Source organism: Mastigoproctus giganteus, chromosome 4 (assembly GCF_048544385.1).
Source record: "Mastigoproctus giganteus isolate SK-2022 chromosome 4, ASM4854438v1, whole genome shotgun sequence".
Classification (NCBI taxonomy): Eukaryota; Metazoa; Arthropoda; class Arachnida; order Uropygi; family Thelyphonidae; genus Mastigoproctus; species Mastigoproctus giganteus.
The window spans coordinates 192,493,672-192,505,774 of NC_143578.1; the positions used below are offsets into that span (position 1 = coordinate 192,493,672).

Genomic DNA, 12,103 nt, shown 5'->3' on the forward strand with positions numbered 1-12,103 from the left:
AATGTTACACATTTCGACAAAAAAGGACATGTGCATTACTGCACAGTAATGCCCCTCTAATTTGTCATATTTTGTTTTTTTTGCGTTAAAGTATCCCCTGCAACCGTATATCATTACTCTCATTAAATGTTTATATTCTGTGAGAAAAATATTTATAATTATAATGGTCAGCGTGACAAGGGTGGAACCATCCGATAAGTATTTGCTGTCGTTCATTTTCTTATAATTTAAAAACATATCCGTTATAGTAGCAAGAAATTCCAAAGGCGGTTACAGATCATTCGCTAGCTGTCCTCTTCTTTCTCATTCTGTATACCTTTCACCCACATAATTCGTGATACTGACTGCTTACGTTTGTATCACGAATATCAACAGACTGTTGATAAGAAGGGAGTGGAACTGAAACATAAATATTTCGCGCAATAGCTAATAAAGCCTACAGAAATTCTTTCAACTACAATAAAGTTCGATTGTGTACACTTCTAAGAAGATGGATAAATGCTTAGTAATAAATGGAGTCTGCGGGGTAGCATAGTGGTATCGTCACCGTCCTCCACACAGCGGGTGGAAAAGGCCCTGTTTGGAACCCCGTCGATGACGTGAGGCACTTTAATTGGCTTTTTTCACTCCGTCGCTGAGTTAGTTGGTCTAAGGAGTAGGTAGCAAGATTTTTTTCCCCAGAAACTGGGTTTTTTCGTCAAGCAAAACAGGCAAATCGACCAGAAAACACACGTAATTTGCAGACATAATGAATAAATGGGTATATGTAAGAAATTACGGATGACCCCTAATATAATAGTTTGAGTTTGAAGTTTTTGAGAGTAATAAATGATTATTAAACATTCTTTACAGAAATATTTTACTTTTTCAACCTATCAGTGGCTAAATGATCTGCGTAACACCAAAGAGTAAGTGGACATCTTAATAAAATCACACCAGTAGGAAGCTTCATTCTCTGTACTGTTTTAGTTCGTAAAGAGTAATCGAAGTCAAACCATATTAACTGTATTTCTGTGTTTGTAAATTTTGTTGCCCACTGTGACAACAAGAGGTTACTGAGAGAAACCTGAAACATTTTACTATATTTGTGATAGCTTTGTTGTTAAAAAAAAAAATCGAAGGAAAAACATTATTGTGTAAAAACAAACATAAATTATAGGCAAAATCAACACAAATTAAGGGCTAAATACAAAGTCTGTCACACTTGAGCAGTTGAGGAAATGGAATCAAGATAAGAAAACGTCTCTTCCTTTTGTTATTCCTATCTGGAAACACCGAATGGGAATAACAAAAGGAAATCACCCAGTTCATTGCTATTTTTGCTTACACATAGCGCAAAGCTATAACACCAAAATTTAAAAGGCCATTTCGTATCCGAATCTACTATAAGCAAGGCAGGATTTACCTGGGTGCAGTGGCGCCATCGCTATACGACCCTAAAGTTGTATAGCGATGGCGCCATGGGAGGCTAGACAAACGCGATTACTGTTGGTTCAAGGATTCCTGCGACTTTATTTTTAGAGGCTTTAAAATATTGGAGCCAGGATCCCAGACTACTCATTAATAAAACCCATCACGCATGGATTTGATCTTCCTATACTTTCGCCACTAGAACTTTCATCAGATACTGAATGTAATGTATATGGCAACAGTAAATGTTCCCATTTTATGCAACCGCACCAGTTCCAACAAAACGAGCTATATAGGCGCCTCCGTAGCCAGGTGGGAAGGAGCAGCAGTGCATAGCACACGCTTCTTGATTAGACCGGGGTTCGAGCCCGTCACCACCAAATATGGAGGATGCGGAAAGGTCAGGGAATGACCACCGCATATCCCGGAGCATATGGCCTTAGTTGCTAATGCTCCTAAAAAAAAAAAAAACGAGCTATATGATTTAATGTGAGATTTGGTCTTCCAGCTTTTCGCTGAAAAGCTGGTGATCCTAGGACCAAAACACCAAGCGAAGAACCCGTCTCTTAAGGGGTATCATTTTCTCCGTACAGACACCATGAGAACGATTTCATAATGCTTTTTTTTTTCCCTCACTTGTCTATTTCAACAATATTTCTCGATTAATGAGTTCTTTAGATGTATCAGTATATAAACCAAATAACTGTAAGCTATTCAATTGTTCCTATCAACGAACGGCGCTTTCCTTCAAAAGGGGAACTTCGATTCACTTAAAGAAAACGTATGAATACCATAAACTTTATCTTCTTAATAAAATTAAATATGAAGGATATAATTAGCTACTCTGTGCAGGCTCGCAGGTTATGTTCGTTGCTGGGAAGCAGTTAAGTTACACTGAAATATGTGAATGGGACAACACGAAGCACGACGTCTACATTGGACAAAGAAGCAAAGACAGCCCTGTATCAGGTTCAAAAGGTATTTAACAAGAAAGTCTACTGAACCTAACGAAAGTGTTGTTACCCCACTTCATATCAAATTAAGATTAACGAAGAAATTTTCAAATAACTTATACAAGGATGGTAACTGCTTTAAATATGTTTTCAACCAATTTCCAAGTTTATTTGATGCGATAAATTCAAAAGCATTTTCATTGGGCTGCAGATAAAGTTATCTTCAGATAAAAAAAAAAAATTGAAGAAACAGTGACCACAGCTAAAAAAGAAGCTCGGATTGACTTCAAAAATATTTACAAATTCTTAATAAACAAGAAAGATGACAATTATGAGACTATCATTGAAAATATACTAAATTAATATAAAAAATCAGGATTCAAGATTAGTTTGAAGGTTTATTTCCTGTGTTCCCACGTACTTTTTTATCCGACAATATTGGTTTCGTCAGAGAGAAAAGGGTCAGCGATTCCACTAAGATATAAACAAGATGGAAACAGATATGAGGCAAATTGGAACACAAACATGATGACAGGTTATTGCAGGCCTTTGAAAAAGTGAGAAGCCTGGCACAATGAATAAAAAAAAATCACAAAGTTTAGTTGAAATCAAAAGACTAGAATCTGTTCCAAGAAATTCGCATAGGGGTCTTCTTATCAGGAAAGGCTTAAGTAATGCAAATTGCAGCGTCTGCAGACTAGGCACCTGCGAGGTGATCTGATTGAGGTGTATAAGACCTTGAATGGGTTGAGCAGGCTCAATTCTATTGGGATTCTTCCGCTTGCTCAGATTACGAACCTGAGGAAGCATAAATTCAAATTGAGGAAAGACAGTTGTAGAATAGATGTGCAGAAATTTGCCTTTAGCCAGCGGGTAGTTGATTGCTGGAACAAACTTCCATCTGTCGTTGTGGGAGTTGATGGCTTAAATAAATTCAGGGAGGAACTAGACAAACTTTTAGAGGGAATGGATGTGTGAAATTGTTGGTTTTTTTTTTTTTTTGGTTTTGTTTTGCCGATGTTACATAAGCTAATACGACTGCTTTCTTGCATCACATGCCTCTACTACTACTACATCCATGGCTAACCTTGTTGTCCTCCTTTGTACACTTTCAATCAAGTCTATACCCTATTGAAATAAGTTTCCAGACCTGTACACAGTATTAAAAATGTAATCTTACCATTGATTTTCATAGTGCGATAATCTCTTCTTTATCTCTACTAGCGGCCCCTCCGTAGACAGGTGGGCAGAAACAGCAGTGCGTAGCACGCGCTTCTTGATTAGACTAGGGTTCGAGCCCGTGACCACCAAATACGGAGGATGCGGAGAGGTCAGGAAATGACCACCGCATATCCCCGGAGCAATATGGCCTTAGTTGCTAATGCGCCTAAAAAAAAACAAATAATAATAATAAATAATCTCTACTAGCAATGTTACAGTATATCACGGATTGCACCCTATGCTGTATCTTAGCAGCTTAATGCACTCTACGGAGGCTTTAATTTGACTGTAGTAATACAGTCCTCTTTCTCTTCAACATGGTTGAAGAGAAAGAGGACCTAGTAGCAGTAATACCGCTAGTTGATAATTTAATCTGAGATTACTTTGCCCAGATGATCCGAATACAAGGAGCAGCTCAGACGATATCTCAATAATTCCCAGTTAGTAGCCCCCGCATTTGGGGTGCATAAAGAGATTTCGTAATTTATATTTACATTCGGATCATTGTAATTTAGTTGTTCTATCTGTGTTGTTACTAGTATTCTAAATAGCTTTTGTATTTTTCATTTGAACTGGTTCCATTTCCTGTGTGTCCCAGTTTCTCTTGTTAAACATTTTAAGAGAATTATATTATCATTAAAGAATAAAATGCAAGAAATGTGATTTTGGTCTTAAGCGAATAAATTTACCTGTAATTTGATAAGAAATTCGAAAGTAAACCTCCCTCCCCTACCTTTTTTTTTTATTTTTTTTTATATAATCAGCCATTGAAATATAGTCATCATGTGTGACTATCGAACAAACAGAACTTTGTTGACTAGTGTTTCTTGCGTATTTAGAAAGTGTTTCATTGTTACTTTCACTTTACCTTGACTCACTATGCACAACATGCCTGGGAACGCAATTTTCATCGTTCTCTAAAATCGATCGATATATTGGTTGTTGGCCTTGAAACCAATGTTCGAAACTAAGAGGAGAAGAATAAACACCTATAGAATGAGAAATGACTGAGGATCTAGTAAATGATTTCAAGCATTCGTTATTTACCTGAAAAATGCCAATCGAAATTTAAAATTAATTTGCCAGTTGATCTTGTATGTAATTCAAAATTGATGGGACACAATAATTATATTCCACCTTAATTAGCTATACCTTATTTATCAAACTGAATTTTCCTGATTTCTAACGCCCTAAACCCCATAAAAAAATTAATATAAAGGGGGAAAGAGGGAAACGTATGTTGTGTGCGCTAATGATGATATAAGTTAAAATAAAACTTTAAGACAATCATGGTCATTTTATTCTCCATTTTCTTCAAAGTAGATGAACCATGATTTCACACTTTAACGCTAAGAACATTGGGAGCATCATTATTCTCCATCTGAAAAGAAAGCAGGGTAACAGGCATCAGCAGACTGTATGCAGATACCCTGTTATTTTTTATTCAGTCGTCTAGAATTGGGCACTATGAGGAGTTATCCTCGGTAATTATTTTCCAAGGATCATAGCATTCTCGCACAATTTACAGCGACCTTTTTAAATGCCTACTCCAAACTAATCAAGAAAACTGATGTTGGCGTGCTCCCAGAGTGCGTTCTATTTCTTTATGACATCGGTCCAGCATGAGTTCCTCGTATAATTCTGCCACTGCATGGCAAATTGTAAAGAAATGAAGAGCGACATCGAGGGAAGAGGGGAGGGGATTAACTGTCCCAGACTTAAACCAGATATGCGGGAGGCTCCCGAGTCTTAATAATTTAAGTTCACGGAGACAGAGAGCAAGCACGAGCTCTGGATCAGTTTCCCCATTTTATAATAAGGGGAGGGGGTACTTTGTACCAGACTTGTGCTCTCTAGCTTTTACTATACGAGAGAGGGGAAGGGGAAGTTTGTTCCAAGGCTCGTACTAGCTCTCGATGCTCTGTGAATGACCACGTACGTTGAGTAGCCACTTTATTAGGTACAGCTAGGCGCCTCCATAGCCAGGTGGGAAGGAGCAGCAGTGCGTAGCACACGCTTCTTGATTAGACCGGGGTTCGAGCCCGTCACCACCAAATACGGAGGATGCGGAAAGGTCAGGGAATGACCACCGCATATCCCGGAGCAATATGGCCTTCGTTGCTAATGCTCCTAAAAAAAAAAAAAAAAAAAAAGGTACAGCTAACTCCTTCATGAAATAAAGTACCCCTTCAGTAACAGCATCACGTGTTCGTACCATGCGATATAAGTAGGAATGCTGTATGTGCAATTCAGTGCGAGAATGAGCTAGCGGAAAAATTTAAGTGGTTTTGAACATGGCATGGTATATCGAAAACTGCAAACGTGCTGGGGTTTTTCCATAAGACTGTCGTGAGACTGGTTGAACATGATCCTGTGGTCGGAAACAGCTCGTCGATGCGAGAGATGACAACGAAAGCTGACACGACTTATGCAGAGTAACAAAAAAACTGCAGCCAACCAAATAACAACCCATTAAAACAGTAGTAACCAAAGAGACACAGAATGCATAAATTGTACAATGTCATGTATGGTGTATCACAGACGACGACCGAACTCAGTTCCAATCCTCTCAACAAAAAAGCGAGAAGGTATAATATCTTTATTGCAATCAGCGAAAATAAGTAAATGTAAATTTTACATGTATGCCTGATGCAATGCCCATAACAGCAAAAATGCTAGGGGTTTAACATAGAAACGAACTAAAACTCTAACAACAAAAAAATAAGTTGTAAACACATCAAAATAGTTTTTTTTTTCATAATATCAACAAACCAATCAAGAAAAAATAGTAACAGTCACTCGGTTGAAGATGAGAGCTGCTCCCTGATGATACGTTTTCCGTAGGCTTTGTCCTCAATGAATTTCTTGTAGTCAGCATCCATATCTTGGACGTTTTGGAGCATCTCCATTGGCAGGAATCTGTCGCCCTTCCTGAGCCTCCACGCCACGGACTGTAAAGAAGAGAGAGCCTTTAAGGGTCTAGGGGGGATTCTCCAACTACAAATCTGCCAAAAACTTGGCGTGTTGATTTCACCCACTATCATTTTAATAGTGACGAGTAAGCGGAGGGTGAAGATCCGTTCTGAGACTTTTCTGTAGTTTAGAAGTTTGGTCATTTCTGAAGTATGTGTGAGGGGTGGAAGCTTGTGCTTGAAGAGCACCCACCGAAGAAGCCAGTACTCATCAGATGAGATGGTTTTTAGCGTGGTTACAATGGGTTCAGGAACACAAACACTGAACAGTGAAGGACTGTAAAAACGATGCCTGGTCTGATAAATCACAGATTTTCCCATACACTGATCGACGAACTACAATATGGAGAAAACAGCATGAGTACATGGACTTTCATGTATCAATAAGGTAGGCAGTGAAATAGTGTAAGGAGTAATTTCGCTGTGGACACTAGAACCCTTGATACCAGTGGAGAAACATTTGGATGCCATAGGTTATTTAGAAATTGATTCCGATCAGGTGCATCCCTTCTTGTCTGCACTATCCATCAAAGGCCATAATTGTAAAGAACTAGTTACAAGAACTGGTAAATCCCCCCCCCCCCCACCTTTTCCATCATGCAGTAAGATTAATGTCTTTTTAGGTTATGATGGACATAATGGCGAGATCCCATCTTCCTTACGGCTCTAAAACGGTGTCTCAGGCCGGCTGCTAGTTAGTACACCGGACCGAACTTTTTGGTAACTCTCTAGGAGGCTTCCGGATCAGCTAGTGTATAATCGCGCTGCCACTCCGCCAGACAGTGACTTGGGGAAGTCCAAGTAGTGTGTGTGTCTACGGGGGGGGGGGATTGTCGAGACCACGTTATGTCAAGGAGCTGGGTATATTCTTACCATGTTTATTTACTCAATGTCCAAAAATTTCATTACTTCATACAGCATGTCACCCCCATCTTTTCTTACTACTCTTAGTTTACTTTCTTACTTTCCCATCTTTTCTTACTATTGACTACACCATGACTTGTCAAACTAATAGAGCAAACTAATCTGCGAAAAGATCTAAACCTCCCAAACACTTCCTCATTCATTTCGCAAATATACGTGGTCTCAGTCCTAATCTCAGTAATGTCCATTTCCACTTACAGTCTGCCAAACACCATGTACTTTTTCTGACAAAATGTCAAATATCGGTTGTGCATATGTCCGTTCGAATATTCTCTATCAGAGACAGTAATTTGGAATCTCCTGTTTTCAATCTTCTCTGGCTTAAAATCTCTCTGCCACATTCTGTCAAATTCATCTGTTATCTCTATCGTTCTCCCAACTCCACTAATCACATGGAACTCTTCGACTTCCTCTTCTTCAAACTTGATTTTCTTCAGTCCAACATTCCTAACAGTGAGGTAATTTTCCTCGGTGATTTTAATGTTCACAACTTCAGCTGGCTTCGGTTTTCTAGTTATGCTGGTCGGGATGCTGAGACTTTTGCAATTGCTAATGACCTCGCACAGATTGTTCATTTACCTACCAGAATACCAGACAGTCCTAACCACACAGCCAACACACTTGATCTTTCTCTAGCTTCTAACAGCCCTTCCTTTCCTTGATTAGATTACTGTTTCAAATCTTCTGACGTCAACGTTTGCTCAGATCGTTTCAGTAAAATTATTCTTGTAGGGATGGAATCCTATATCCCACACTCCACCTTAAAATCTCTTCCTTTATCTAAACCTTGGTTTTCCAATAAATGTGCTAAGGCCGTTCAAGAGAAGAATGTTGATTATCGTAATTAGATTGCTTCCAATTCTTCAGTTTCATTTTCTGCCTGCACCAAAGCTCGCAACAATTGTAAAGCAATTAATCAGTCCAAACTAGATTTTGAACAGGCTAAGAGTAGAAAACTTGCTTCTTGCCTTAATGGAAGGCGAGCATTCTGGTCTCTTGCCAAAGCTATTGGCCGGAACTTTTGCCCATCTCTATTCCCACCTCTGTCAAAATCAGATGGTTCTATTGCCATTTCAACCAAAGATAAAGCTGACATGCTAGCATCCTATTTTTCTTCCAACTCCTGTATTGAGGGTCTTGGTAAATCACCTCCCACCATTCCCAGTACACTCCATTCAATGCCTCTTGTGGTCGTCCGTCAAAAGGATGTCAGAAAGATTTTGATGAAAAACCTTGATGCTAAGAAATCTCCAGGTCCTGATAGCATTTCCCCACTCAAAACATGTGCCCCTAACTCACTCCTGTTCTGTGTTGCCTTTTTTTTCACTTTCTTATTCCATATATGTTTTTCCTTCTGCTTAGAAATTCGCTCATACCCAGCCAGTTTCTAAAAAGGGTGACAAAGCACTTCCATCCAATTGCGATAACCGCCAACTCTTAAGCTATCTAGAAGCCTTCCATGTGATCAACGATCGCCAGTATAGATTCCATCAGTGTCGGTTTACTGGTGATATTCTGGCTTATGTTACCCATTTATAGACAAATTCAATGGAAAAGTTTGGTGAAACTCAAGAATTGCTTTTGACATTTGAAAGGCTTTTGATCGTATTTGGCATAAAGGTCTTCTAAATAAGCTTCCATCTTCTGGTTTGCCAACTGTTTTTTGTAATTGGTTATCCAGTTTTCTCTCTGGCCGCTGAGGGTGATGATAGATGGCTCTCTGTGTTCTAACTTCTCCAGTAATTCTGGTGTTCCCCAAGGTTCAATTCTTTCCCCCACTCTTGTATGTTAATAACTTTCTTCCATTGACTGGAAATCCTATCCATAGTTTTGCCTATGATAGCACATTGTATTACACTTTCCGTTTTGAAAAACCTTGCCCTGCTCGAACAGCGTCAACTTCTCAAATATCCACTACCAATTCTTTAAGCGTTGATCTCCAGGTAATTCTCCAGTGGGGGAAAAATAACTTAGTTGATTCCAATACTTCTAAAACTCAGTTCTGCCTTATATCTCGCAAAAGGATTCTGCTACTCCTATGCTGATCTTCGATGACACTCTGATTTCAAGGAAGATCATATATCTTTATTGGGGATTATTTGACTTCTAATCTCCCTTGGCATAAGCACATTACAAATATTGCCTCCTCTGCATCTAAAAAAGTGGGTTTTCTCTTTCGCTCTCGGCGTTACTTTCTCTTCCAAACAGCTGTTCACTCTGTACAAATCGCAAATCCGCCCTACCATGGAATATCGTTCCCACATCTGGGGTGGTTCCCCCAAAACCTCTCAGGCTTCTAGATTCCATTCAAAAGGGGGCAGTTAGATTAGGTATACCGTAGCCTAGTGGTCAGGCGCGCGGGTGCATAAGTACACGTGCCTTGAGTGACCGGGGTTCAAGCCCGTGACTGCTGAATACGGTGCTGTTTCTTGTATTCTGTCTATCTTGTGAAGTCTTCTGACCGTTTGGTCGTCCCGGAGTATAAACAGAAAATATTATTATTTATAGTGACTCAACTCTAACAGAGTCTCTCCACTTTGTCTCATAGACGTTCTGTTTCTGCTGCATGCATTTTCTATAAATACTTCCATGGGCACTGTTCTTCTGAATTGGCTTCTTTAATTCCTGCTCTCTTTCCAAAGCAGTCCGAAAACGTTCCGCAACCAGTCAACATCCTTTTACTGTTCAAGTTCAAACTCACAGAACCAACTTTTCTTCTTCCTCATTTATTCATTCAGCTTCTGTTTTCTGGAACAACCTTTCTTCTTTCGTATTTCCTTAAAATTACAATCTACAGAAGTTCAAGTGTAATGTCAAAAAATTGTTTGGCTGATGATCTTCTCTCATCTTCTTTCTTCTTCTCAACCTCCAACCTATGCATGGTACTAAGTGCTATACCTCTCGTGCTTCGGATTTTTATAAAAAAAATAATAATAATAATAATAACATGAGAGTGAATTCAATCTATTGTGGCGAGTTCCTCAGTTACCGAATCTCAATACATTTGATCACCTGTGGGATGAGACGGAACGAGATCTTCGCTGCAAAGATCTGCAACGATCCAATTTGCAACGAGTGCGTGAACATGGAAGAGCGTCCCTATAGCAAGCTTTTGAATCTACGTCACGAAGAATCCAGGCTGTTCTGAGGTCTAGAGGAAGACTTACTCATTATTATTAATGAGGGGTACCTAATAAAGTGTTCCCTCTGTATAATATAAATACCTTTCTTCTCCAAGCACCGAACTTTGCCTTTTGTCAAAGCCATTTCCACAAATCACGATACAGCCTTTAGCTGGTAAGATGATAGTTGCGACACTTTGTGTCGAAATTATCACTCTGCATCTTAATCCAGGCACTACATACGCTATAGATTTCGAACTTCGGTGGGGGAAGGGATTGAGGAGACTAAAGCTTTTCAAGAACATTTCTTTTATAATATGTAGTTGAATTTTATATTATGTGATTTTTTTTTCTTTTGTTTTTTATCTTTTATATTACGTAGTTTTACAAGTGCCAACTCGTACGTGTTGGCACTTGTAAAAACTATAAATATGGAAAATATGAGCCCCTCCTAAACAACTCCTTTAGGTGCTGCAGTGCCTCCTACATGACACTTACATCTTGTACATGGCCGGGTATCTCCAGCATGCTGCTGAAGATACATAGCCATGTTGCCAAAATTTCCTTCCAACCCTCATAATTTGAATTCATTTCATTTGTTAATACGCCGTATAACTAAAGGTCGGACACAAGCAGGAAGTTGCAAAAAGGGCTTATAATTCAAAAACTTAATAAACAGTAGAACCATCTTTGGGCTATACAACAGCCTTAACCCTCATGGAAAAATAAAGATCAGTGCAATTATAGAAAAAAATTTTTTTTTTTTTTGTAAGGCAAATTCAGTTTGTTTTTCACCCAGTGTAGCAAAAGCACAAAACGCCAGAAATTAATATATATTAAAACATAATATGATTGTATGATTTATTAGTTGCATTTAAGATCAAAATTCGATTTGCATAGCTAGTACTTGATTTTTATTTTTGCAGGTCTTAACGGTAAATTGGCATCAACAAGCTATCAGCAGTTGGAATCCCGAGTCATGTGGAGGTTCGTTTAATTCAGAATATGTTTCAATAGCTTAGCTAGGAGAATGTTACTCCACCGGTAGCTGTAAAAATGAGGTACCAAAAGGGAATTTTTCCATTTATATTTTGGAGAGGGAAACAAATTCTACTAGCTACAATCTTGCTTTCTACTGTTCTAAGCAGTGCCCTTGAAGACCAACAAAAAAACATTGTCTCGTGCAATAACGAAAAGAAACCTTCGATTGCCCAAGGTAATAGCTTCACTCTATCTTCTCAAAGAGGTTCTAGTGGAATCCTAGATGTTAGCACTCCTGTGGGAAAATTATTCACTTATGGCCTTTCTATTGCTTTGGATGCCTTTCCCGAGGAAACCAATGAAATTAAGGTCAGTGCTAGTACAATGCCCTGAATTTCCAATAGTAATAGAATGTTTGCAGCATTGGTTTTATTCTTTCAACATCATTCTCATGTCCATAGAACTTATTCTTGTTTTACCCCGTTATATTTCATATTCAAAAACCATAAGTTTTCTTGTT

At 38.8% G+C, this 12,103-nt stretch overlaps 1 protein-coding gene across 2 annotated transcripts in view; it reads left to right on the top strand.

Moving 5' to 3' along the window:
• Window positions 1-12,103, top strand: part of LOC150087288 (uncharacterized) — a 104,436-nt gene that overhangs the window by 44,197 nt on the left and 48,136 nt on the right. The window contains exon 2 of one of the 2 annotated variants that reach the window (XM_090371109.1): window positions 11,529-11,952. In XM_090371109.1, coding sequence (XP_090227235.1) covers window positions 11,659-11,952 — 294 coding nt within the window. In that variant the 5' untranslated portion in view covers window positions 11,529-11,658. The remainder of the gene's footprint in view (window positions 1-11,528; window positions 11,953-12,103) is intronic. The other variant, XM_090371110.1, reaches the window with a different exon arrangement.